Here is a 26,364-nt window from a genome sequence, read left to right as displayed (position 1 = left end):
AAATAAATTATCGTGAATTAACTTTTGAAAAACGAAACAATGTACGGTACTGTAAGAATGTATTCGCGCTTCAATATAAAGTTAGGTTTAGCTAGGATTTCATATAAACCATGCCGCTAGCGCTTAATATGTTTACATAAAAACAATAGTTCGATTGAAAATGATTGAGATTAATGCATTTACTAATCTTAAACATATTTTTTATATTTACACTCCGAAAAAGTTAAGAACAAAATCACTCAAATACAAGAAATCAAGTGGCAAATGCAAAGATTAAATGCTTGATCTGAAATCAATATAAACAAATTTGTTGATGTTTAGTTAAAAAGCTGTTGAATGTCTTAAATATTATCAAAAGAAATAACTGGTATTGGAATGTGTTTCATTTCAATAAAATTGCATCTAAATTGTCTAAAATTTGCATTATATCGATGCTTTGTAGTAATTAGGAACACTTTAATTATTATTTAACAAATATAACACTAGCAAAACATCTTGCTTTGTAGATAAACAATGTCAGCGGATTAATAAAACATTTAATTCTTACCAAAAATTATGGTGTTCAGCAATGGATGTCTTCGGAATTTAAAACAGATCCATTTAATATTTCTATGTACAATTAAATTTTAACTGGGCCTAATATTTGGAAGTCAATGTTGGATACGGTATTTGAGAATGCATGTCGATGATAGCCATATTATCGCGAGATTCGCATGCACTCAAGCATAAGCAAAAATACCTATGTATTTACTATACCTCTGTATGTACAGAACTACAATAATATACAGCTCTTGGAAGACTAATCGAATCATTATGAGACACCTTAAATAAATTAAAGGGTAAGTTTCATGCAAAAACGCGCATTTAGTAGTATTTAGTGAGTTACAAAGCGAGACCACACAGTTAGAAATAATCACTCAAGTCCGGTTAGTAAATCCCTAAGGTGTCAATGTTGTACGGCTCTTAACTTACCTGGCTATCTTGACTACACACGAAGTGTTGAGTTCATCTTAAAAATATTTGGGTGGGAATTACGGTATTAAAAAAATCCTATGTAACCTAATACTTCTCTGTGTAAGTCATCCTGTCAAGAAAACTTTGCTACAATCTCAACGTCACACAATATACGCAAAAAAGAACATATCCAACATTAACCTCCTTGCTATCCTAACCTCACTCGACGTGCACGTGTAATCTGACCTCTGCGACGATTTGATGCCTAGTGGATGGAGTCTTTGTGGAGGGCGTTTTGGGGCTCTTCTGGTCAGAGGCGGGCGGCGTCGGCGGGAACAAGTGCTCCTGGGAGGTGCCCGGCGTCGCGTCCGTCTGAGACTGCGACTGCTCCAGGAAGTATTGGTATACTTTATCCTGGAATGAGAAAGGAATAAGGTCAGAATTTATGGAAACTTAGATATGACTGGCAATCGGAAAATCCGTGTGAAATGTAGAGAAATATGGTTAACTGAAATCTGTTACGAAATCACACTGATAATGAGATAGTTCCATAGCCCGCGTCTCTGCACATTACGTCATTAACAACTGCAGGAGTCAGGACACACTGTTCAATAATTTTCACATATCTATTGGATAATAGGTGACAGGGCAACCTATCTAGTCTTTCATATCGATTACATATTTCTAATGATCAGAAGTGAACTCTGACTGGAGCACCTTAAGCAGCCAGCAACTGACGGTAATCTGACGACTATTCCTTTCACTATCACTAGGTGATATCTATCTATTAGATATCATCTAGCTCTACTATTTGCTTACCAATACTCACAAACATATCCAGACTGACCTTATGCTACTTTATCCTATGACTTTCATCCACATTGAGGTCAGGTAAGATGAGCTGCAGGCGAATCTGACAGCTAATCCTTTCATCATAGTTTAGTGATCCAAATCATGTAGCTCTACTATTTGCCAATTGATACTCACAAACATATCCAAACTGACGTTGTGCGACTGTATCCTATGACTCTCGTCCACATTGAGGTCGGGACAGATGAGCTGCAGGCCGCCGGCGCTGTGCACGAACTCGCCGCCGCGCACCACGCTCACCGCGCCCTCCGCCCGCACCGCGGAGACGAAGGGCGCCAGCCAGCTGTAGCACTGCTCCAGGGGGTCTCTATCTATATCATCTAGCTTCACTAGTTACTAAAGATAATTAACGCAAAATACTCACAAGACTGACGTTGTGCGACTGTATCCTGTCTTTCGTCCACATTGAGGTCAGGACCGACCGGCGCACCTTAAGCAGCCAGCAACTGTAGCTAATTTGACGACTAATCCTTTCACCATCACTACGTCTCTATATCATCTAGCTAGCTCATATCTAGCTCTACTATTTAACAAAGATATACTCACCAACATGTCCAGACTGACGTTGTGCGACTGTATCCTGTGGCTCTCGTCCACATTGAGGTTGGGACAGATGCGCTGCAGATCTATCTGACAGCTATCTTGTCACCATCGCTAGCTCTATCTATATATCATCTAGCATCACTATTTACTAAGAAATAATTATCACAAAATACTCACAAACATATCCAGACTGACGTTGTGCGACTGTATCCTGTGGCTCTCGTCCACGTTGAGGTCGGGACAGATGAGCTGCAGGCCGCCGGCGCTGTGCACGAACTCGCCGTCGCCGCCGCGCACCACGCTCACCGCGCCCTCCGCGCGCACCGCGGAGACGAAGGGCGCCAGCCAGCTGTAGCACGGCTCGAGGGTGTCCCATGTGTAGCCTGGAATGTGCGGGGATGAGGGTATATTGCAAGTGTGTTTTTGAATATCGAATATTCAATTTCGGGTAGGTAGAGGGATATATTGCAAGTGTGTTTTTGAATATCGAATCTTCAATTTCGGGTAGGTAGGTAATCTTGTAGGGAGAAAACTAGCAAGTGACTGGTCAGAATGTCTTTTCGGGTGTATCTTAACAACGCCAACGCATTTAATGCTTCCAGTGACAATGTCAACGATAGTAGACACACTATTTTATAAAAAACCGCAGACATCCTTTGATTGTACTACAACACTTGATACCATTGAATTTTGAATGCTCATAAAATTATTATTACAGCTGGGACTATAATTAATAAATGCGTGTTTAATTTAGATAATGACCTTTACACGCAATAAATACGCTCGTTGCACTATGTCGTAAGAATTAATTAAATTCAACTGTCATCCATATCTACAGTATACAGTACTTAGGCACATATCAATAAAAAATATTGATAGAAGATTCTCACCTGACACTCTCAACGCCAGCTCCTTATTGAACGTGTGTGCCATGGCGGCCGCCGCCACCATACTGTAGTTAAACGTGTTTACATCCACATGCAACACTGCCAAGTCTATCAACTGTCCACATATCACAAACTCCAGGGAGGAGTACTGAGGAAACACAAATGTGTACCCTCGGAAAGCGTTCACACCACTGTCACTTTCACTGATAAGTCTGCGCTTGGCGCCGCGCGCTTCGCTCGCTAGCTGCATGTAAACGTTCAGCCAGCTGTTCACGGTTATGGGAGTGAGGCTCCAGCACAGGATCTTGAGGATGAGCAGTTCTTCTAGAAGGATCTCGTCGGCCGTGCACGCGCCGTCGGTCACGTACGCGAACTCGCCGATCTTCGGTGGGTACACTTCTTCTACTTTGGCCGCTATGAATAAACATGTTATACCTGGAATGTAGATGGTGAGGGTTGCAAAGTTTTGTTTCGGGTAAAACGAAGTTGGATATTTGGCAGGCATTTGGATAAAATATAATTCAAAAGCACGCACAATATTTATTTCATAGTTACGATGATAAGCATAAATCAGCTCACATGATGTGTGCTTGCTTTACTACTCTATCTTTGTCATTCCGTAACATTTTCCAAAGTCGTCGAAGCAAATTTAAACTCACCTACGAGTTGAAGACGGCCCTTTTGCACGTCTTCTGTGTTGGAGAGATACCTGTCCACGTAGTCCACTGTGAGGTGGAATGTCTCTCGGTGGAGTTTATAAACCTCGCACACCTGTGACAAGAAATACTGTGGTTATTTATCTGATAGTGGAAATCTCGTTAACGTCGGCCTTAAATAGGTATATATAAAATTATATTCATAATATAAAATTTTCATTATAGACGGTTGGACATTCGCACAATCGCTTTCGACGCTGCAAAGTTGACATGTTGTTTTAATATGCAATGCATTTCATTTGCTTGCTTGTTGAACGCTGAGTACCCGATAGCGATTGTGGACTAAGAGCTCGCAGTTCATTGCTCAATCTGAAGCCTATGTCTAGACATCTACTATTCTCTTGTATTTTTCCTTCGCCCCAGAATGGTATTATGATACTTTCGATAAGGCTAGTTAGGAGACTAATGCGAGCAGTGAAAAGGATATTACCACCAAGTTCTCACGGCGAAGCAACAGGAAAACGACTAGTAAAGAAAAATTAAAACGTACAACTAATGATATAGGTATTTAATTATTTTGTTGGATAATTTGTTCCCTACATTAGGATTAAAATTATTTTACTTTGGGGCCTCCTAAAATGCTTAACATCGTTTTGATACGTTATCATTTACTTCACACGCATCCACGCGCGACGTCGGATCCTAATCTAACGAGCCTGCTGGCAGTCCCTTTCCTAAAAGAAAATAAGGGTGTAATTTCAAGACGTTTTGAATCAATAACTTGAATTGTCGACCCCATTCAGTGTTTACCGTTTGCCAACTGGTGCACGGTGTAACCCCTAATTATTCACCCTTCAACGTCCTAACCGGTCTATTCTCTAGCACCATAACAATTATAAAGTTATGTTATGCTACGTAGGTACTGCGTTTTACTGAGGCGGAGGCCGGTGAAGACTGTGACTGTTAGGTTTCTTTATTGACCCGAATTGATTAGAATACGCTAAACCGAGAGCAAAAGCTAATAAATAGTATCGGTAAACCCTCAACTTCTAAACAGACTATGACTGCCAATAATGCATGCATGAGCAAAAAATTGCATCAGCATTCATAATTTCGATATTAATAAAGGTTAAATATGGCCTATTATGAAATCGAAGTATACCTACGTCCGGAAATTCAAAAAGAGGCCCCAATAACAAGTGGGGCACTATGGCTCACCCAAATACATAATCTGTTAAAAGCGATAAAATGAATTGATTTGATAACGACTTGAAAATAACTTAAGGAAAAGACAACACAAGATGCACATTACAAACATATTATAAGTAGTTGCATTTTAGGTTACATTTACGTTTTGTCCGTACCAAATATATTCTCTAAGGTCCGTACGTAGATACATACTTAGATATACTTGAATACTTATATGTGACGAACTACTATAAGTTATGTATGAAGGAGTAGTCGGAGGTGACTAGCAAGCGAGCCGTTTTTCGCTGTAAATTAATTTGTTCTCACGTTATAGGACAATAAAGGTACAGCATGGCTATATTGATACATTAGCATACCTCTACATATCTTTGGCAGATTAACAAAAAAACTAGGCGATACCTATTACTTGTCTCTGATCTATTCTATCTAGCCATATATCCAATGTCAGTATAGGCTACTGGGAGTACTGAACATTCGTTGCTAATCGTTAGCCACAAATACGGGGGGATTTACACCGAATAACGGAGCGAGTTGGTGATGGGTTTACGCAAGCCCGCCTTGGAACAGCATAAATACCTATTACTTTTATGAATTTAGGCATTTATCACTGAATAGTATTATTTTTAGGAAATAAACAGTAGCTTTGTAACGGGAGAAGAGGGCGCGTTATTCTGAGGCAACCAATAATAAATGTAGAGCTGCCATTGCCACAAGTAATTTCCGCACCGGAAAATAACCAAGAATACGAGTTATTTTATAAGTATCTAGGTTTAGTTTAGTCAACCCAACATTATTGCGGTGCCAAGAATACAGCATTTTTTTTAGCTAGGTTTAGTTAAGTCAAACCAACATTTATACTGTACATAACTTTAATTCCATCCTCTAACTTTTTCAATAGATCACCGACCGTATTACTATTGCATAAAAAAACTAATTCGTTCACAAAAAACGTACGCAAACAAAAATACTTTGAAAATTTAGAAACTCATATGCTATTATTAAAGTAGGTAATACGTAAACGCGATCATCTAAAAGTAGGAATTAATAAGTCAGCACAATTATAGTAGGACCAAGACATCTGCAAACACGTTGGTTCTGAAAAGGTCATTGAACAACGCAAAAAAGAGGTCATTGCTCTCAATATTACCTCACTCCAACGTAACGGAAAAAAAAACTCAAATTCCTGAAATCGGGTACCTATTACTTGGTGCATATTACCCTTGATAGTGCTAATAAAAGCATTAACTTTGAGCATGATGGGAACCTTCAAACATGTTAGAATACTGTCAATTTTCTTGAAAATTTATCATACAGTTTAAAAACCTAAAGTTTATTTTGCAAACTTACCTGACTGTGGTTCACTCTTTTAGGCAGCATGAAAATTCATTAAAATATATTTTAAAATCATGCATAAATACATAATGAATGCAGTTAGAAATTCAAGAGTGAGTCAGTTGCTTCCTTCATTAGATGAACACCTGACCTTACTTAAGGACTTAATGATTATATTATTATTATTGGAACTATTTGCTAAACTGACAAGTAATTTAACATTAGGATATGAAACAAATTATCTAAATCACATTTATGATACACATCCAAATAAAAAACCTAATCATTGTAAAAATTATGATAATGTTCTTGCAAAAGTCATTGACATTTGAAATACACATACCTGACAGTGTGCATGTTAAGTACATGGGCATGAATACAAAGCCTCTCCACAAACCAATGTCTCATTCAACAATAGAGACATAAAATATTACAGCAATGTAGTTTCTTAATAAGAAAAAAAATAGAACACATTAAACTGACTATCAAGATTAAGTTGCAATGTATATAGGTCATAGAACCCTATCAGACTGTTAATAGCTTTTATCTGTAACCGAAATTGGTATCTAGAGCTTCAATATGTTAAAGAATCTTACCTCATTCAGCCAGTCCAATAATATAGCTCTCATCCTAGGCTGAAGGCTAGGGTGATTGTCAAACATGCTGGGGTTTCTCTTGGAGGTAGATCTGTTGTCCTCCTCACACATCTTCCTCCAGACATCAGTGGGGTCTGCCCAGGACAAGCCTGGGAGTGGACATTTGCGTTTTGGTGATGAAGGATAGTCAGATTTGCTGGCACTAGAAAGATTAAGCTTCATTAATTTACACAATATAATAGTAGAGCTTATCAATACATAATTGTTACAAGTTAAATAGTAATCAAGTAGGGATGGAATAACTTACCCAGGCCTTTTGTTAGAGTGTGGGGTGCACTCGCCTCTAGCCACATTCTCCAGGGGGCTTAGAACACAGTTGGGAAGGTCAGGTATGCTTGGAGGGCTCAGAAAGCTATCACCATAGTCAAGGTCTGTGAATACACTCCGTGGTTGGTTGTCAATAATTTCATAGTGGGAGCCCTCATCATCACTGGAGCAGGATGACTCCACTATGACATTGTGTGCTGGCTGGTCAGCCAATTCATTATCTATTTTTGGAGATATTTTGCGTGGGGGCATGTTCTCTTGCTCCTATAACCAATAAATACATTGTCACAAATGCAAGGCACTCAAATCAATGTTTAAATTGCAATATCATTGGAAAACTAACCTCATCATCAGTAGAATTTCTTTTCCGCTTCAATGCCATAGAAGTTTCACTGCTTTCACATGAGGAGCTGCAAACATATGTTCAGTGAGACAAAGTAAACAAAACTCACCAAGGTCAGAATTTGCAACTAGAGCTCAAGGGCTGTACATACCCAGATTCTGCCATTGTGGGCGAAGCTATGGAGCTGCTTTATGTTGCCCCTGGCCTAAAACATATTTTAGCTTGGCTCAGTAATGCATGAATCAACATAATTAGCTTTAACTTAGGTGCAAATCTATGTTAAATAACCGCATGTCATGCAGAATCGGCAAATAGGGTTATGTCACTTGGTGACCCTGTTTCAGGGGATAATCTTTTGCAATTTCAGCAACTGAAAGGTTTTCACGACTAATGATATCACTTGTAACAAGCTGACTAGTGTAAATTAGCATAAATAGGGGTGCAAAGTGCACGGCAGGGCGGAATAATTACATCGGCGTGCCCCCCACAGTTGGCGCGAGTTTTTTTTTCAGGAGGACTTTTATGTGCCTATTTTGATATAAAATATCAAATAACTTTGCTAAATATTCACTGCAATACACCTACATTGCCCGGGGATAGTTGAATCGTAAAAATAATCGTGTCAGCTGCTCCAAAAAATGCCACGAATCCGTCACTAACGCGCGCGAAAACCTACTTCACCGCCATTAGACACGTAGCAAGCTTGGCGCTTCTACGACCAATCCTCTTTTGGAAATAGATAAAAATAGCACTCAGGGTGAAAATAATACACTGTTAAACAATTACATATTCGTTTTATGGGATTTTCAGCATAAATTATCCGAATAAAAGAGTGAGAACCGTTGACAGTAATGGCAGAGCTTATCGCCCGCTTCAGGTTTATAACCTAATTACAATCCTACGCAAAAAAATATGTTTGAAATAGGATTTTAACAAGTTAATTGTATGACAGGGAATAATAAAAACCTATTAAAACATACCTGATCATTCACAAAATCCAGTAAAGTGAGTAAGGAAAGTGTCCTAGGACACTAGCTACAGGGTTAGAAAATTATCACTAAAATTGCTTAAAAATACAGTTTCTTTTCACACGAGATGTACGATAACTCAAGATGTATAAGTTTTAATCACACTTTTGATATAAAATCTACATTTATCACTTATTTTCAGTTTTTCACGGCTCAATAACGTCCGGCTTTCCGCGCGAAAATGCCGCGGTAAATCCTATTTCGTTGCTGAATGACAACTGCTGACTTCACGTTTGTTTCCTCTGAAAATTTACGTCACTGATGAGAATATTTCGTTTAACGCAAATATCATTCCACCTGGCAAAAATATTAAAACTAATAATTTCATATCGAATGAAATGATTGATAAATTAAAAATGTATAAAAATATATTTTAAAGAGTATAGAAGATATGTGATGAGTCGAATTCATGTCAACATAAGGCATATACTATATTCGTCAATAAGTATTCGTAAAATTTATGTTCTATCTCAGATCTCCAGTAGATTTTATAATTTTTAATATAATTAATATGGCAAATTAACTATTGATAGCTAAAATAGTTCATATATTGCATGAAATTAATTAAATATGATACAAGGTCTAACGCGTAACGGAACGACGTTTGACTATCCACGCTCCATTTTGATTGGCTGATATGTTGATGACGCTTCTTGCAACTGAAATTGTTGTTCGTCATGTTGGTAGATGCTTAAGTGGCTAACTTCATTACAAACTACAGCTGGGCGCCAGCTGATAGAAAAAAATACTATCTGGTATCTGAAAAAGTCAATACTTACTGAATCTACATTTAAATTTCATTCCTTGCTATTACCTACTTGGTTTGGAATTTCTTTACTGTGGGTATATTATAATAAGTTCGATATAATGGCCATTCAAAATATTGCCGTGAAACTATGTGGTATTCTTCAGTCAGAATCCGATGAAGGTATGTATGAAACTATGAATATGAATGGATACTTATTTCTTTTTCTTAAGGCCTACCTACTACTTTAATAATTATTCTGTTACTTTCAGAAGTAACAGCTCGTGAATGGCGACTCATAGGACAAGAGCAAGATGGGAGCCAGCTCCTAACCTGGGTAACATCTACTCACAACAACCAAGAACTGTTGAACATTGGAGTCTACACAAACAAGACCAAGACCCTATCAAAATTGCATAGGTTCAATGAAAAGCTGAACATCATACAAGCATCTGTGAATGCAAGCCACAGCCTTCTGGTGTATGTTGTTAAGGAGATACCAAAAGAGGATGAGGTTTCCAAGGAGGCTTTATATTATCCATATCTATTGCCGCTGCTGCTTGATAAAGAAAACAAACCAATACAGGTCCAAGATGCTTCCTCTAAGCAGGTGATGGTGCAGTATGTCTATGGGAAGTCTCACAAGTACAGCCCGGGAGTGAGGAATGACCGTTTCTTACTGTTCAAACATTTGGAGTGTAAGTTAGCACCTCATATACTTAGCTATTTAACTAATTGATTCTGTATCCCCTCTTAAAGCTATTTAATTAAGTAATTTTGTTTAGAAAAGCTCTTAATTAGATTGTTTTATGTTTTTCAGGTATCAACATATACCGCACAACAATGATATGCAATGACTGTGATGATGGGACCGAAGAGTGGGGGTTTGATGGAGTGATACCGGAGCCAGATACCATAGTCAGGGTGTTCTCTTGGGCGCAGTGGGACTGTGTTAATCAGGTAACCACACTGTACTGTCTTATCTTGTAACTTATAAAAAGTATTTGTTTATTTAAGTTTATTAGATAATCAATATAAAGGGTAAACTTAGATGAATAATCAATCTATCTATGCACAGCCTATACTCCATAAATCCCATGCAATGTAGGATAATTTCCACAAATACCTTTTTAAATGATGTATATTTAATAAATTGTATATCTACAGGTCCTGTACTACATCCACTATCGGCAACCCACTCAGAGCTTCGCGGAGGGTGAGGAAGTGAAGTCACCGTCAGAGATCATGCCAACACTCTCAGCACTGCAGTTCCACGCCGACCTTCCACATGAGACTGTGGTATGTATGCTCTATTATAACATTAGTCTTAGTATAATATTGGTAGTAAGCTGCAATTATTTATATATTTTTAAAAGAATTGCTTATATTAATAAATTTTTATGAGATAACTTTTCTTGAATATGCATTGCAGCTGTAGAGCAACTGGTTTAAAAAAGTGGCCTGTAATGGCTATGCTGTTTATCTTAGCAAAGGCATTCGTTTAGTATGTACTTATGTTTGGTGCGGCCTCTGGGGTTCAAAAAATTCAATTCAATGCCTACAAATATTCAGTCTTATTAGCATCAAATCCCACGTAAACTTACACCACTGCCTACGCATAAATAAATATAAATGTTCTGCTTTCCATTCCCATATCATATTTTTTATGCTACCTTACCTCTACACACTTGTGATATTTACCTACATTACCATGATGTTATTAAGATTATGTACCTTTACTGAAATCTGAAATGGTCATTCCATGCAAAAAACAGAGATGATTTCAGACGGTACATTATAGATTCGATTTCTCCAACTATTAATATTTCATGAGAGGCCACAGACTGAAAACAACATTTCGCCACTCGTTGGCGCCTCACTGTATTTGCTACTACGTACCTATACCGTTATGTGAAAAACGAATGTCCGATAAGCAAATTACTGTTTGATTCTTCAGAGGTGTGATACCTAAATGCACTATTCGCTAAGGCTCCAAGAAATTCTTTCATAGCTTAATTATTCATAGTCAACACGCATTACTCCCGACTTTCTATGAATATGTGATACACTGGACATACAATGCGGTACATACTCTGAGTCTGAGAGGCTCAGCACACACACACACCCAGACACCTAAAACTTATGATCCTTGTATTTGCCTAAATCTCCGCCGGGGATCGAACCCGGGACCTTCGGCACAGCAGTCACTAACTACTACGCCATTCGGCTGTCATATATCATCGTTGCGTATCATCAACAGCTGAACTGAACACTAAGCACTACACCATGCGGCCGTCAGTTGTTTATCATTATTGCATACCACCAACAGCTGAACATCCCGCTGAGCCTGCCGCAGCTGGGGTCGGGCGGCGCGTGCGGCGAGTACCAGGACGACCCGGCGCCGCTGCGCGTGCACGACTGCAGCCTCGACCTGCAGGTGGCGGGCGACGCCAGCGGCGTGCTGTGCATCTGTCACCACTACTTGTACAAGGTGGGTGGTGCGACACCCTGTATGTAATCAACAGCTGAGCCTGCTGCGGCTGGGGTCGGGCGTGCTGTGCATCTGTTACCACTACTTGTACAAGGTTGGTGGTGCGACACCCTGTATATCATCAACAGCTGAACATCGGGCGTCAGGCGGCGCGTGCATCTGTCACCACTACTTGTACAAGGTGGGTGGTGCGACACCCTGTATGTCATCAACAGCTGAACATCGGGCGTCAGGCGGCGCGTGCATCTGTCACCACTACTTGTACAAGGTGGGTGGTGCGACACCCTGTATATCATCAAAAGCTGAACATTTGTTGGTCCTTTAATACATAAATAAACATGGCGCTGAGCCTGCCGCAGCTGGGTGTTGTCCGATAAGTATTTTATGCGCCTGTAATTCGGACGAACGAACGGTTAAAGATGATTTTCAGGGAGCAGCAATCGCGTCACATTTCACCCGCGCGCCCCCGCCCTCCAAAGGTTTTTAGGTCAAAAGTGTCCTGTTATTTATTTATGATAGCAAAGTCTATTTATTTTCAATAGCTAAGAAGTGTATATTATAAATACTATATATGGGCCTTACTACAAAAACTAAGACAGTATTTAACAGGTGTTTAGCGCTGTCAAACGCCTACAAAATCTGTCAAATTTCGTTTTAAACACTAGTTAAACAGTGTTTAAAGTTTTTTGTGGTAGCACGTTATGTGCTTTATTTGTACGCTGTATTTGGCGACCACCTCTTCTCTTCTCTCTCGCTTTCTTTCACAATCAATTCCCCTAACTCATCTAATCTCCACCACCACTCCGCAGCCACTCGACGACTCGACCACCTCCCTCGAAGACGGCGGTGACCTCAAGGAATCCGGCGTGAACTTCGCCTATTCTATCACGATACTGCACCACGGCTGCGTGGCTCACAGCGTCGTGCCGGACCTGCCCTGGGCGCTGGCCAAGAGCCTGCGGCCTAGCTACACGCTCTATGGAGGTATGCAGGCCTTCGGCGCTTTTGGCATGGTGCTAAATGCTGCACGACTGATTTCACTTATCGTGTATGCTTCTTTGACATTAGGAATTGTTATACGTTCAGTCCCTCTGTAAAGATTTTTTGAACAACATCGTAATCAATCCGTAATGGACCGCTGCTCAACGCAGGCATCTATCATGAAGCTCCTCGTTAGATTTTAAATGCCCACTTCCACTTCACCTTATTACATTTTAAGTCAGTAACCTGCTGGGTTTCTAGCTAATTACCATATATCTGATACGCTCCTTTAGAGATCCAGCTTGCAGCAGGAGTCTTCATATTTCATAATCTTTGTTCCAGATACCTACCTCCTTGTCAACATACCAAACCTCTTCACGCATCTCCTCGATGTGTCGCTCTCGCACGAGCCATGTTGCCACATCGTGCTGCCCACCGAAGACTGCGTGACCAGCCCAAGCCTGGCCCCTATCCTCGGTTGGGGGCCCAACGCGATGGTAGACCTCAATACACTGGACGTCGTCACAATGAGCGTGGCTGAAAAGGATTTGGTTGACATGTTCAAGAGCTCTACTCCGCTGGAGAATAAACTGTCGATTATGCATTATTTGGTCCACCATGAGGGCAATTTGGAACTGGCTGAAGAGGTAAATAGTTAAATTTTATTGTATTTTTATATTACGCATCTTTTTAAGCTAAGCATTGAGTCTGGAAAATTGGCATTTTTGTTACTATAATAATAACTTTTTACTTTAAAGATGTGCTTCGTAATTTAACGAAATAATAACTTTAGTGCTAAGTTTACGGCTTTTTAATCCTAAGCACTTGACGAGAATTTCTCTTAATTATTATACGTACTTAATACTTTTTTTGTTAGTTAAACCACATAACTGTTTTCAGCTAATATCCTGGATGTGCGTGAACCCCGGCCCGACGCTAGGCGCGCTGCGTCGCATGATGCAGCAGTATTTACTGGGGGCCACGCACACCGTCACCAAGCGGTCGCTGCCCGCCTCCGCGCTCGCGCTCATGACCTTCCTGCCCGTCACTATGCCGCACAAACTCGTGGAGGTTAAGGTGAGAACACTTTGGATATCATGAGCGGAATACATACATAGGTGAAAGATAAAAGCCTTCAAAGTCTTGTCACGGCTACCTCTGTCCATGGCCCACACTAAAAGTGTCTCTCCGAAGCGGCCAAATTAACTCTCTATCGCCCCCTTTTTATGTTGCTTGTCTGTCATTTCCAGTCAAACCTAACCCAATCGGTATTTAAAAAAATCGGCTATCCAATTTATGTAAATGCAGACAGTAAGTACCTCTAGTATACTCTAGTGAACCAATTAATTGTCTATTTTTAGATTAATTGAGCCTATATAAATATTAACCCGACCCGACGATTATACCCGACAGCTCTACATATACCTGTCACCCTTTTCAGATAGGCGACATTTGCGTGGCAGCAAGCCAGGAGAAGCTATGGAACGTGTCGGTAGTGGTCCTCGGGCCCCGACAACGCCTGTCCCAGTTTGCAGAAGACATGTGGACGCGGCTGTGGGTGGCCTTGAACCCTGCTAACAAGACGCCTGTACTGAAACCTGAGGCTGTTAGGGCTAAGCTGTCGGCTAGCAAACATTGCTACCAGGTAAGTTGTTCTTGTGACTCTACAAGAAAAGTAATAATGCAAATTTTTGCATTTGCTGTAGGAAGTTTCGTTATGTTTTAATAGGTGGCGGGCTGTTTCATACCATAATTTACGTATCTGTAGATAACTTCCACTTCCACGTCAAATACAAAAATAATAATACGAACAGCAGCCAATCAAAGTCCGCTGGATACATCCACTGAACCCTCTGGTCGCATGAAAATTTATTATTAGTCTTGTGGAACTCGCTAAAAACACATACAAATGCCTACTCACTCTTAGCAAGGATAAATACAAATCGATTACTCTTAGCATGGAATAAAAAAATATTACCTCTATTAAATACCATTACTTTCTAACCCTAATACCTTAATAAATCTATCGTCAATTAATAACCATTATTCCTTTCCCTCCCCAGCCGGAAGCGCTATCCCGCTGCAGCACCCCGCACTCGCCCACCTCCGCCCCGTTCCCGACGCCGCTGCGGCGCTCGTCCGTCACGGCCGCCGACTGCCTGCCGTTCTTCGAGGTCGACGAGTGTACCGCTAGCAAGCAGGAGCATGTGGTTGCTGCGGTGAGTTTTGGGTGGTTGTGGTTGGGGGGTGTGAGGGGTTGGACGTTTGGATTGGAAGTCGAACGAAAGGATAGTAAATGGTATTATAGATTAGTAATTATTTTAAAAAAGGTTGCTCACAAATACCTAATTCTTTGCTTTATGGAGCATGGATGCTTCTATGAAATACTAATGCTGATGGTGCGCGCGTTGTTTGTCACAGGACGCTCGACCGGCATATCGACCGATGCAACCAATGTCAGCGAAGGAAAAAATGCCTATTTATTAAAATTTGTGAATGATCTTCATATTAGTAATTGATTTACCTATTATATTGCACGTTGGGAATTAAAATTTTAGTGCCCTTGTGTTGGTTGCACTATCGAATGACTAGTATTTTATCACTCAAGTTGCACATTTCTAGTATATAGGTACAAGTTCGGAATTAGTTAAATAAGGAAATAAACTGACACCGTAATAGCATTAAATCTACACCTATATTTAACACTAACCCAACTAACAACCAACACCCTTTCCACGCGGCCCGGACAGAACCTTCGAGAAGTGAGCGTTCACCTCATGAAGGCGACCAACGAGGGTCCCTGGCAGAACCTGAGCGCCATAGAGAGCGGCGTGCACTGCGTGGCCACTCGCTGGGTGACGGCGCAGCTCGACGCGTCGCGCGCCGTCTGCCGCGCCGTGTGCAACCTCACGCAAGCCAAGCTCACGCACCAGCAAAGAGGATTCACTTTCGTGTATGCGGTTGTTCGGACTCTTTGGTGTTTTTAGCGCTGGCTGGTTGTTATTTTTGTTTTTTGTTGGGGAGTTTTGTTTGTTTTTTCTTTGGCTTTTTATGTTTCGTTTCCATTCATGGGATTTGAATGTCATCGACATATTTCGCAACATTTTCCTGCTACTGTAAACTTTTTTTCAGTTGTGTAAGTAGTGCTTCATCTCCGTTATTGTTTTGTCCAGTACTTATATTTTTTTCTACGGCTTACAGATGATCAAGAATATTGTACCTAACAATCATCATAAAAGGAAAGTAGCAAGCAAACGCTACGACATTGTTTTTATTAGACTGAAATTAATTGAAATCCATCATACCATTATTGTAAACATTAACTGGGTAAGTAAGTGTGGGTAATAATCTACATCGGGACTTTGTATTTGTTTTGGAATTGGCATAAGTACCTACCAAAATCTTATTGTTCATAGTTAACTATTTCTGTGTCATCCATTTCCTCTCTCATCGATGTCCTTTACCATTTATCGCTTCTTTACTAAATAATTATATGTATTACTTATAGCAACTTAGCAACAAAACCTACCTATGTATTTATGGTACCGGTACCTGCCTAAACACCCCCGTTATAATTGTTATGTTCATATTTTTTTCTATTAAAAAATTAGGTAAAGCTGCACTAGCTTTATGTTGTTTACCTACGCTTTTTATGGATCTGAACTGAATCAGCTCATTTTCAAACGTTATCCGACCTCCTTCCAGAGATGAGCTCGAGCCCCCGCACGCGCTGGTCCTCTTCAAGACGCTGGAGAGCTACGTGCTGGCGTGCGAGCTGCTCGCGTACCCGCTGCCGGCCGGGCTCGCCTCCTTCTTCACCTACCTCTGCTACCGAGCGCTTCCGTTACCTAAGATTTTTTGAATTTCGAATCATTCCATTTTTCTTCTTTTTTCAAACGCTATCCAACCTCCTTCCAGAGATGACCTCCTTCTTCACCTAACTATGCTACCGCGCGCTTCCTTTAGTTACCAAAGATTTTTTGAATTTCGAATCATTTAATTTTTTCTTCTTTTTCAAACGCTATCCAAACTCCTTCCAGAGATGACCTCCTTCTTCACATAACATGGCTACCGCGTCGGGCTTACTGTACCAAAGATTTTTTGAATTTCGAATCATTCAATATTTTTTTCTTCTTTTTTCAAACGCTATTCAACCTCCTTCCAGAGATGAGCTCGAGCCCCCGCACGCGCTGGTCCTCTTCAAGACGCTGGAGAGCTACGTGCTGGCGTGCGAGCTGCTCGCGTACCCGCTGCCGGCCGGGCTCGCCTCCTTCTTCACCTGCCTCGGCTACCGAGCGCTTCCGTTACCTAAGATTCTTTTGAATTTCGAATCATTCCATTTTTTCTTCTTTTTTCAAACGCTATCCGACCTCCTTCCAGAGATGTCCTCCTTTTTCACCTACCTCGGCTACCGAGCGCTTCCATTACCAAAGATTTTTTGAATTTCGAATCATTCCATTTTTCTTCTTTTTTCAAACCTCCTTCCAGAGATTACCTCCTTCTTCACCTACCTCGGCTACCGAGCGCTTCCGTTACCTAAGATAGATAGATATATTGCGGTAGATATCTTTTGTTTTCTGCTGAATCCGCCCATTTTTATAATGAACACAGCTTTCATTAGGTATACATATTATTATAGCTATCGACGAGATCCGCCTTCCTGTCAATTACCTAACATTTTTATGGTTTCCAAATAATCCGCCCCATTTTCCAATTAACACAGCAGTTATTACTACCTTCTTACGCTATCCGACCTCCTTGCAGAGATGAGCTCGAGCCCCCGCACGCGCTGGTCCTCTTCAAGACGCTGGAGAGCTACGTGCTGGCGTGCGAGCTGCTCGCGTACCCGCTACCGGCCGGGCTCGCCTCCTTCTTCACCTGCCTCGGCTACCGAGCGCTTCCGTTACCAAAGATTTTTTGAATTTCGAATCATTCCATTTTTTCTTCTTTTTTCAAAAGCTATCCGACCTCCTTCCAGAGATGACCTCCTTCTTCACCTACCCCGGCTACCGCGCATCTTGTTCCAATGTGTACCAACGATTTTTTGAATTTCGAATCAATCCATTTTTTTATTTTTTTCAAACGCTATCCGACCTCCTTCCAGAGATGAGCTCGAGCCCCCGCACGCGCTGGTCCTCTTCAAGACGCTGGAGAGCTACGTGCTGGCGTGCGAGCTGCTCGCGTACCCGCTGCCGGCCGGGCTCGCCTCCTTCTTCACCTACCTCGGCTACCGAGCGCTCCCGTTCTGCATGTTCATGCAGTATGTGCATAGGAGCGTGCTGGAATTGCACTATGATGTGTTGAGGACTATTGTTACTAGTGAGTATATTCGTAATAAGTTTATTAAAATGTAGAAAATTTTATGTTCGACACATGGAACCGCGTATTGTGGATCTGTGTGGATCCACGCGCGACGTAACTTTACATAATACTATTTTAATTGTGTCTGATTTCCCGGCATATAAGGATAATAACTACATAAATTCCGCCACTTCCCCTTCCAGAGACTTTTCTCAGTGCTGCAACCACAAGGTACCTAACGTATATGAGAAATATTATGATTCTTTGTAACATATCCTATGGAAATTCATGCGAACAATCTAGCTTGCTTTAATTGGTCACCCCTATATCTCCTTCTTTCGAATCGAACTTCTTCAAACTTCTTCTTCTCCAAACCCCCAGGCAAAGACGACGACCCAACGACAGTGAACCACAAGCTCCGCCTGATCCAGATAGCGGGAGAGGGGCGGGCGCGGCGCGCGCTGGCGGCGTGGCAACATGAAGCGGCTCTACAGCTTAGAGCTAGGGACCACGCCGCTACGTTACTGAGTGGAGAGCGGACTAGAGGCCGCGCGAGGCATCGCAGTGCGAGGGATGCTGGTGGTGAGTGAATGAAGTACATTTTGGCGGTGAGAGAAGAGTGAATGAGATAGAGTAGTGACAGAGGTTCAAGCTTGCTGCGAGCTAGAATTTTTTTGTTAATGTAACAATAATAATACCTACCTACATAATACTTATAGTAGCAGTACGTAACGTACAAAGAACGTACTGTACGTTCTTTGTAAAACTTGATTTGAATATATTTATTGTGATAATATGTAGATACTGGGAAAAATCCTAATGGTTCTTATTTCTATCCTCAGGTATGACAGCGCTGCCATCAGGCGAACGCCTGTCTTCCCTGGACTCGTTTCTGGACCTGCTCACTGCGAAGGCTAGCCTTAATGAGCTCGACTTCAATCTCATCATTGAAGCCACCCTCACGTCTATACAGGGGGGTGTAGAGGCGTAAATGAAATACTTTATAATTAATACTTACCTTGGAAAGAAAAGCTTGTATGATGTTTTCTTTTCAATTGCATTTATATTTATTACGAGTAGTAGATATTAATACCTACATTTAAACCTCTTAGACTTTCGAGGAAGAATTCAATCAAAATTACTTAAGAACCATAAATTAATGTTAGCAATCATAATTATTTATACATCAGTGAAATTTTATTGGATGTTTGATTCTTTGATTCCATGTCGGGCGCACAAAATTTACAAGAGTTTTAAGGCTAATTGAGGATTACACAAAAAGTGGTAATGGGTAGCGTCCGAAATCCATGACTGAGACTAATGCGTGTCCCTTTTGAGAGTTACGACTAATATAATGACTTTAGTAGTGATATACTATAATAGTGTAAATAATGTTTTAGTTTTGATGTCGTTACTGTAGTAAATTGTAAGTGTAATACATTGCCATATCAGGCTTTGTAATGTTAATGTGCAATCTATGTTAAATTTTGTGTGCAATGCCTGTTTTTTTATTATATATAACTTATTATAAGTCTTATGTATTTTATTAAAACATTTATTGTAGTAGATACATTTTTTATAATAATAAAACCAATAAGTTACAGCTCGCCATTTATTGTAAATACCTTAATTACATTACATACTTTAGATACCTCAAATTTTAGACATTAAAATTTAATGTTAATTATTTTTAACGATGATGACAGACAGTGAGCATCGTCGTAATCATTCACTATCAGTTATAAAATGGATTATAAGTGACCCAATGGGCCCTTTGTTGTTCTTGATCAGTTCTGTGAGAAGTAAACAATGATTTGTACACTTCACTGCTTTGTGGGTCCTTAGCTATACTGTAGTCTTTCTTTGTCTTTTTGTATGATGGATCTTGCACTAACTCATTAGATATAGTTCGCTTGGACGAGCCAAAGTGCCCTCTGGCTTGCTTGTTGGGATTGAACTTGGGTAAAGATAGTGGTATTGTCTCCATCTCCTTTTTAGTAGCATTGCTTGGTCCTGCCTCGGGTTCTTCTGTTTTCACTTCCTTCTGTTCTTTAACCTCTGTGGTTTCTGTTGGGTCACTGGAGGAAGATGTGCAAGGTGTGGCCGGCTCTACTTTAACTTCAGTTTTGGGTGCCTTATCAGCTTTGGTCTTTTTCCCACTCTTTCTGCTGGCAACCCGGACAGCCATTTTGTTTTGTAGCTGCTCAATGTCTTCATCAGTTCCATTCAGGATCACAACATCATTGTCTGTAAACGGTTGCTGGCACTGAAAATAAGTATACATCTAGTAAGACAGACATTTTAATGAAATCTATAGGTAAAGCATAAAATAAAATACACCAGAATTATAATAAAACCTTCAAGGCAGGGATATTCATTGAATATAAATCTATTCAAAACATAACTTACCATGTGACACAGATTCTGCTTGACCTCCTTGAGAGCCCTCTCGGCGAGCACACAGCCACAGCTCCACAGGAAGATGAACCGGAACTTGCCGGACATCTCTAGGCCACTGATGGGACAGATGTATGGGGAGCTGCCATCTCCAACATCGCCCCCAGTGTGCTCAGAGTCTTTAAATGCCGGGTTCTTTGTCAGTTTCAGGTCCTTGAGATCCTGTAAAGATGCATATGTTTGTAAAAACATAGTAAATTGCTAGGTTTATTATGTCAGTTCATGAATTTTTTATATTAATATTGTCCCTATTTCTTGATTTTGAATTAAGTAAATAATAGGAATTACTAAATATTCTGTTAAATATAGACAATTATAAGTTTTCGTTCAGCTATAACTAAAGATTACCTTGAGATTTTTAATGTGGCTAATGGAGTCTGGCTTGGACTCTTTATCCAACAAAGCTTCAAGCACAGAACTCTTTGTGTAAAGTCTGCCTAGACCACACGACACCACAGGTTCCTGCAGCTTTTGCTGGGATAGCGCACAATTACGCCATTTAAAGGACCGTTCAGCATCTTTGTCTTTCTGAAAAATAGTTTAAGATACATGGTAAATCTTATTTATATCTTGTGATTGTGTCAAAGTATGGCTATGAGTATGGAACACAATATTACCTGTTCAGGCTTCTTTTTCATCCGTACGAGTTCATCGCGTCGGGGTATAGTTCCACCATCGCAACCCATTTCAAATTCGTGTCAAACTATTATGCAAAAAGGACTTAAACACAAAATAGTGATATCCTTTAATCCTCAAATAAAATACAATTACTATAAAAATAAAACATCGACACTGACGTATATATATATAAAAATAATAATTTTTATAATGTGATACAAGTACTCTGTGATAATGTCATGTCATATCGTCTATGGTTGACATTAAATGTTATTCTGTAATGCTGGCGCCACACTTGGCTATTCTATTCTATTCTCTGTAGGGGTTTACACACCTGCACCTGGCTCTCTCGAGTGGAACCTTTGTGCATTCCCCAAGGTCTAAACTGCCTTCCTAAGCTTGGACCATTTCCCATCACGCTGGTCCACTGCGGGTTGGTGTGTTCACATATCTAGATGTGCTAAATGTAGATATAAATAAATAAATAATAAATAAATTATCTTTATTTCCAGACCATAGGTCCAATAAAAAATGCACATCACAAAAAATAATATTACAAATAATTCACACACTAAAGATTAATAATAATAATAATACAATAAAAATAAAATTTAATTGAAAACAAGCACTCGGACACAAGCTATCAAAGGAATGACACATGATATTTCCTCCATGTATCGTGTAGTGGGCTCTCCGGCCACTGCCGGACCGCGCACAGTATGGGGTTGTCGGACGCGAAGATGACGGCGCGCGTGGACGCGGAGCGCCGGCGCAGCAGCGCGGCCCAGCCCGGCGCGCCCCCCGCCGCGAACATGCCGCTGGCGCTGCAGTGGTACGGCAGGCGGAACAGCGCGCGCCACGCGTGGTTGTACTGCACGCGCATGCGCCGCATCGCCTCCACCGTGTGCGAGCTCCACAGCTCCATATGCAGGTTTCTCCACGATGTTATCCTTCACCATAAGAGCAATGGTATTCATTGTACTTAAGTTAAAAGAACTCATTAGTACATGTCAGCGCCGGGATTCGAACCCGCATCTCTGGCGTGAGAAGCGGACGCTTACCCGACTGAGCTACTACCGCCCCCACACTTAGCTTAATTTTCTATTCGATGTTTGCTGTATTTGGCAAATACCAATAAACCAATAATGTAGGCAAATACTGAATACACATGGCAGTTTTGGCAAATACCTTCGTAAATACAAATAGCTAACTGGAGTGGTAACATATATGTGTAGGGTGTAGGGTAGGCGGAAACATACTAAATGTTTTTTTTATTGAAACACCACGCAACCTCATGAAACCCGTGTTAAGTAGAATCAAAATGTGATATTTTCTATAATCACACTATGAACCTCCGACGCGACGCCCCGTTCACAGTACAACGGACGCGTGAAGTGGCGTAGGGTCGCAAGTTCGTAATGTGTTTCAGCCTTTACAGTAACTTTATTTTGAAACGCAGTTGAATGAACGAAGTTCCTACAGCAAAGCATGGTTTTTATTATTCTGAGCATCACAGTCACAGTCTCACAGATAAACAAACAATAAGTTTATTTTGACATCTGACATCGAAACACGTGTGGTGGTGGTGGGGTGGTGGTTGGTTAGGTTCTTCGATCAATATCACGTTTGGTAAACAAAATACGAAGAAATATAATTTGAAGAATATTTCTAATAAATTTGTTTAACTTTGCTGTTTGTAGTACCATGCCAGACATTGAAATGACGGAAAGAGTTCCTGAAAATGGTTCTGATGCAGATTCAGATAATTTGAACAGCGTAGATAGTGATTCGAATGGCCCCAAAAACAGCATCACTAAAAAGAAGACAAGAAAGCGGGGGATTGTATATCTATCCACGATTCCACCTTACATGAATGTTGCAAAGGTCCGAGAAATATTTAGTCAGTATGGAGACGTTGGAAGGATATTTCTACAACCTAGTGGGAGTAAGTATTTTTAGGTTATAAATGGTATAATACATTATATTGTACGAAATTGAGCATTGTTAATCACATTATATATTTTAGAACCCGGTGAAAAAAGAAAACGTGTGGCAAACCAGTTCACGGAGGGCTGGGTGGAGTTCCAAAAGAAGAAAGTAGCAAAACAGGTTGCCGCTAATCTGAACAATACCAAAATTGGCACTAGAAAAAGATCCCGTTACTTTGACATGATCTGGAACATAAAGTACATTCCTAGATTTAAATGGATACACTTAAGTGAGAGACTGGCTTATGAAAGAGCAGCTATGAAGCAGAGACTTAGAGCTGAAATAGCCCAAGCTAAGAAGGAAGCCCACTACCTACAGACTAATGTTGAAAGGAGTAAGAAACTTAAAAAGAAGCAAACTGTTACAGAATAAAACCATAATAAAACAACTGATGAGTATTCACTGAGTATTATTGAAAGACTATTAATTCAAGTAACACCTTTAACACTACTTTATATTGAATTTGACTCTTCCACTAATAATTTCCTCTACTCGCATTCTCTCATGTTCAGTTAATGGGTCTGGGGTTAGTTTGTTCATGTATCTCCTTCTCGGTATCTTGTGAGAGAGTATTCCTTGTGAAAATTCTCTGTGGACCCTCACACCATCAAGAGCATTGGGCTGGAGTCTCTCAAACATGTGAAGTTCTCTCATAAACTGGCGATGTTGTTTGACTGTAGCCCAGTGATAGCGGTGCCGACAGACTACTCTGCTGAAATTATTGATTTAAATACAGACATTATGAACAATGTTGTCTTGTAGCTATGAGTAAAATACAGTATGTAATGAATAACTTTGTAGCTGTGTAATGATTGAAAAAATACTAAGTATATTGAATTAACTTACTAATCCAATTTTAGGTTGGAGTATGTAGGATATATGCTGACATCTGATCGTTCTAGCTCAGGGAACCCTGGGTATATAGGTATCTTCCTTTGCTTAGGTTCCTTAGTATCATTAGTTGGCATTGTGTTTTTTAATTTGTTATGAAGTATGAGTATTATGAACTGGTGATATAAGAGTTTTTCTGTTTTGTTGTCATGGTGAATATTTTGTCAATAATTTTGTCCTACTTTGTCAAAGGAGGTCAAGTATTATACATGGTGAGTCAAAACTTATCTGGAGTCTGAGATTTTTTTTGTCCCAAATTATATGTATAAATTGATTGTAGGTACACCAAAAAAAACAAATATTAAATTAACAGTTTATTCATACAGCAATAATATTAATAATTATTAATCTACTAATCATGTGTGCAGATGATCCATCCATGTTTCAATTTGTTGGATTTTCACGATCAAATAATTTACTGACATCATTCTGTTACTGGAATATTGTTTTGTTCTATGTTAATATCATTTATTTACAGTTATTGTTTGCTAGCTGGTTCAAGACGTTGCTGACACTGCCGCCACTCGGCTCTTGCATACACAGTCATTGAATTGGTTTACTAACACAGAACACAATAGAGATTTATCTGGGTTTGCTTTGTAGCACTGGAGCACCTGCAACAACAAATACATAGTTAATACATACCGAAATAGTTTTATTTTACCATTTATAAATTTTATACCTTTCTGCAATTTTTTTGAAACATTTATGTTAGTAGCGTGATTTCTCTATTTTTTTTCATATTTATAATCTGTATCTGACAGGGAACCCTGCAGATTACAAGGAAAAACCTAATAATAGCATCAATAGACCAATCATAGCTAGAAATCCTTCAACCTCATAGGAAGTCTCAGAAAGGAAATCTTGTGTTATCATTAACATTTGTGACTCCTAATACCTACCTACTAGTTTCTCAGGAATGTTGTTTAAGACATTTCATGCCAACTATGTAACAATGCTACAAGATACCATTGCTTGCAAAAATTGTGTTTCATTAGTTTTATTTGTGGGTTTGATAGGGCGAAATCAATTTTGGGAAATCTTTGAATATGTAGATGGTGTATTTAATTTTGAAACAGAAGCTACTTTTATTTTAGATCTTAAACTCCTATAGCCAATCTTTTTTGAAAAGGTTCACATGAGAATAAAACTTAGGACATTATAAGATCTTTACCTTTGCTTTCTCCTCTTGGCATGGGGCCGTTTTGATAGCAACCTTCTTTTCATTAACTGAGTTGAACAATTCATTAGCCTCCTTCAGTGTCTTTTGGTATTCCAACTGCATGGTCGCGCTTATTTTCTCGTGTGCCTTTTTGAGGTCCTCGATCCTCCTGTTCCAGTAAGCCTCTTCGGATGAGTGCTCTTGTTGTGGCCTTCGGGACTCGTAATATGGAGGCGCCGGGTACTGTGGCGCTGCGTACTGTGGGGGAGGAGGCTGACTTGCCTGCTGAAAACCATACAGTAAACCGGTAAGCAAACATTGTTCAGTCAAAAGCTTATGTAGGTACTTAACTAACCTATAAATAATGATAGCCATGGCAAAAACATGAGTCAATCTTTTGTCCTAGGTCTCGGTGGTAAATAAAAGAAGCTGTAATATCATTAACAATTGATCAATGATAAGGACAGTCAAATATTATTGCTCTAAGATATGACATTGAATCAAAATTATGTAATGCAGCATCTTATATTTACTTTTGCGGCAAGTTGAGACTGTATCCGATCTAGTGCTTCCTGAGACACTTGAATTGAGTTGTCGTTGTCAACACTCAGCTTTCGGGTGCTTTGGGATCCTCCCATGTTTGTAAAAAAACCAATTCAAATAACTTTTCGGCAAATCACGTCAGACATTTTTTGACAGGTCTGTGCTGTAGAATTTGACAAGTATAAAATTCAACATTGTCTATGGCGTATATATTCTGTGATTCTGTGCCATGGAGTGGTGATGATGGTGACGAGGTGTTTTTTTTTTATCTTCACGCCCCCATTTAGCTGATGATTCGTTTTATGAAACGCATTATAAAATTCATCATAAGTACAATGAAAAAAAGGTAAACTTGAGTATAATAACTTATTTCTAGTGCTTCTACTCGACAACAGATGGCATTAAACCGAGTTTTAAACTTCAATAAAAGTTTTTGGTTGT

The 26,364-nt window shown here is 40.0% G+C and overlaps 5 protein-coding genes across 8 annotated transcripts; 2 read left to right on the top strand and 3 right to left on the bottom strand.

The window, feature by feature from the left end:
- Nucleotides 1-756: 756 nt before the first annotated feature.
- On the bottom strand, nt 757-8,969 carry LOC105382581 (G1/S-specific cyclin-E). Of its 2 annotated transcripts, none has more exons than XM_011552487.3 (9): nt 8,698-8,969; nt 7,869-7,922; nt 7,718-7,784; nt 7,355-7,638; nt 7,048-7,249; nt 3,914-4,025; nt 3,258-3,689; nt 2,545-2,750; nt 757-1,368 (listed from the first exon to the last, which is right to left on the bottom strand). In XM_011552487.3, exons 2-9 carry the CDS (start codon nt 7,880-7,882, stop codon nt 1,174-1,176), a joined length of 1,512 nt encoding a protein of 503 aa, XP_011550789.1. In that variant the 5' UTR covers nt 7,883-7,922; nt 8,698-8,969; the 3' UTR covers nt 757-1,173. The 2 variants fall into 2 exon arrangements, with proteins under 2 accessions (XP_011550789.1, XP_011550790.1); XM_011552488.3 differs by lacking the exon at nt 8,698-8,969 and adding an exon at nt 8,303-8,666.
- Nucleotides 8,970-9,473: 504 nt separating this feature from the next.
- On the top strand, nt 9,474-19,866 carry LOC105382580 (protein pigeon). 2 transcript variants are annotated; one of them, XM_048633363.1, is made up of 14 exons: nt 9,474-9,673; nt 9,763-10,188; nt 10,311-10,450; nt 10,658-10,789; nt 11,820-11,981; nt 12,791-12,965; nt 13,305-13,609; nt 13,863-14,039; nt 14,404-14,607; nt 15,026-15,181; nt 15,713-15,915; nt 18,067-18,281; nt 18,645-18,845; nt 19,106-19,866. In XM_048633363.1, exons 1-14 carry the CDS (start codon nt 9,613-9,615, stop codon nt 19,252-19,254), a joined length of 2,706 nt encoding a protein of 901 aa, XP_048489320.1. In that variant the 5' UTR covers nt 9,474-9,612; the 3' UTR covers nt 19,255-19,866. The 2 variants fall into 2 exon arrangements, with proteins under 2 accessions (XP_048489320.1, XP_048489319.1); XM_048633362.1 differs by lacking the exons at nt 18,067-18,281; nt 18,645-18,845; nt 19,106-19,866 and adding an exon at nt 16,668-16,839 and having other exon boundaries at nt 9,475-9,673.
- On the bottom strand, nt 19,862-21,512 carry LOC105382579 (replication termination factor 2). Its single transcript, XM_038112851.2, has 4 exons — nt 21,338-21,512; nt 21,069-21,248; nt 20,673-20,882; nt 19,862-20,529 (listed from the first exon to the last, which is right to left on the bottom strand). Exons 1-4 carry the CDS (start codon nt 21,404-21,406, stop codon nt 19,999-20,001), a joined length of 990 nt encoding a protein of 329 aa, XP_037968779.2. The 5' UTR covers nt 21,407-21,512; the 3' UTR covers nt 19,862-19,998.
- A 1,395-nt stretch (nt 21,513-22,907) lies between these two features.
- On the top strand, nt 22,908-23,725 carry LOC105382578 (activator of basal transcription 1). Its single transcript, XM_011552483.3, has 2 exons — nt 22,908-23,283; nt 23,365-23,725. Exons 1-2 carry the CDS (start codon nt 23,043-23,045, stop codon nt 23,697-23,699), a joined length of 576 nt encoding a protein of 191 aa, XP_011550785.1. The 5' UTR covers nt 22,908-23,042; the 3' UTR covers nt 23,700-23,725.
- A 794-nt stretch (nt 23,726-24,519) lies between these two features.
- On the bottom strand, nt 24,520-26,097 carry LOC105382576. 2 transcript variants are annotated; one of them, XM_038112977.2, is made up of 3 exons: nt 25,914-26,097; nt 25,393-25,662; nt 24,520-24,832 (listed from the first exon to the last, which is right to left on the bottom strand). In XM_038112977.2, exons 1-3 carry the CDS (start codon nt 26,016-26,018, stop codon nt 24,716-24,718), a joined length of 492 nt encoding a protein of 163 aa, XP_037968905.1. In that variant the 5' UTR covers nt 26,019-26,097; the 3' UTR covers nt 24,520-24,715. The 2 variants fall into 2 exon arrangements, with proteins under 2 accessions (XP_037968905.1, XP_011550782.1); XM_011552480.3 differs by having other exon boundaries at nt 25,393-25,665; nt 25,914-26,096.
- Nucleotides 26,098-26,364: the final 267 nt, after the last annotated feature.

Source organism: Plutella xylostella, chromosome 5, assembly GCF_932276165.1.
Source record: "Plutella xylostella chromosome 5, ilPluXylo3.1, whole genome shotgun sequence".
Taxonomy (NCBI): Eukaryota; Metazoa; Arthropoda; class Insecta; order Lepidoptera; family Plutellidae; genus Plutella; species Plutella xylostella.
This window is presented reverse-complemented; position numbering and strand designations above follow the sequence as displayed.

Bases quoted from the DNA above. Each gene is read 5' to 3' on its own strand.
- LOC105382581 (XM_011552487.3), bottom strand. The intron at 7,250-7,354 runs GTAAGTTATTCC...TAATCTTTCTAG, and splicing joins CACTCTAACAAAAGGCCTGG to TGCCAGCAAATCTGACTATC. The intron at 3,690-3,913 runs GTGAGTTTAAAT...TCTACATTCCAG, and splicing joins GGGCCGTCTTCAACTCGTAG to GTATAACATGTTTATTCATA.
- LOC105382580 (XM_048633363.1), top strand. From the start codon at position 9,613: ATGGCCATTCAAAATATTGCCGTGAAACTATGTGGTATTCTTCAGTCA. The intron at 10,790-11,819 runs GTATGTATGCTC...TACCACCAACAG, and splicing joins ACCTTCCACATGAGACTGTG to CTGAACATCCCGCTGAGCCT. The intron at 13,610-13,862 runs GTAAATAGTTAA...AACTGTTTTCAG, and splicing joins ATTTGGAACTGGCTGAAGAG to CTAATATCCTGGATGTGCGT.
- LOC105382579 (XM_038112851.2), bottom strand. From the start codon at position 21,406: ATGGGTTGCGATGGTGGAACTATACCCCGACGCGATGAACTCGTACGG. The intron at 20,883-21,068 runs GTAATCTTTAGT...GCATCTTTACAG, and splicing joins GCCACATTAAAAATCTCAAG to GATCTCAAGGACCTGAAACT. The intron at 20,530-20,672 runs GTAAGTTATGTT...ACTTATTTTCAG, and splicing joins AGCAGAATCTGTGTCACATG to TGCCAGCAACCGTTTACAGA.
- LOC105382578 (XM_011552483.3), top strand. From the start codon at position 23,043: ATGCCAGACATTGAAATGACGGAAAGAGTTCCTGAAAATGGTTCTGAT. The intron at 23,284-23,364 runs GTAAGTATTTTT...TATATATTTTAG, and splicing joins ATTTCTACAACCTAGTGGGA to AACCCGGTGAAAAAAGAAAA.
- LOC105382576 (XM_011552480.3), bottom strand. From the start codon at position 26,018: ATGGGAGGATCCCAAAGCACCCGAAAGCTGAGTGTTGACAACGACAAC. The intron at 25,666-25,913 runs GTAAATATAAGA...TATGGTTTTCAG, and splicing joins AGTCTCAACTTGCCGCAAAA to CAGGCAAGTCAGCCTCCTCC. The intron at 24,833-25,392 runs GTAAAGATCTTA...TTGTTGTTGCAG, and splicing joins GCCAAGAGGAGAAAGCAAAG to GTGCTCCAGTGCTACAAAGC.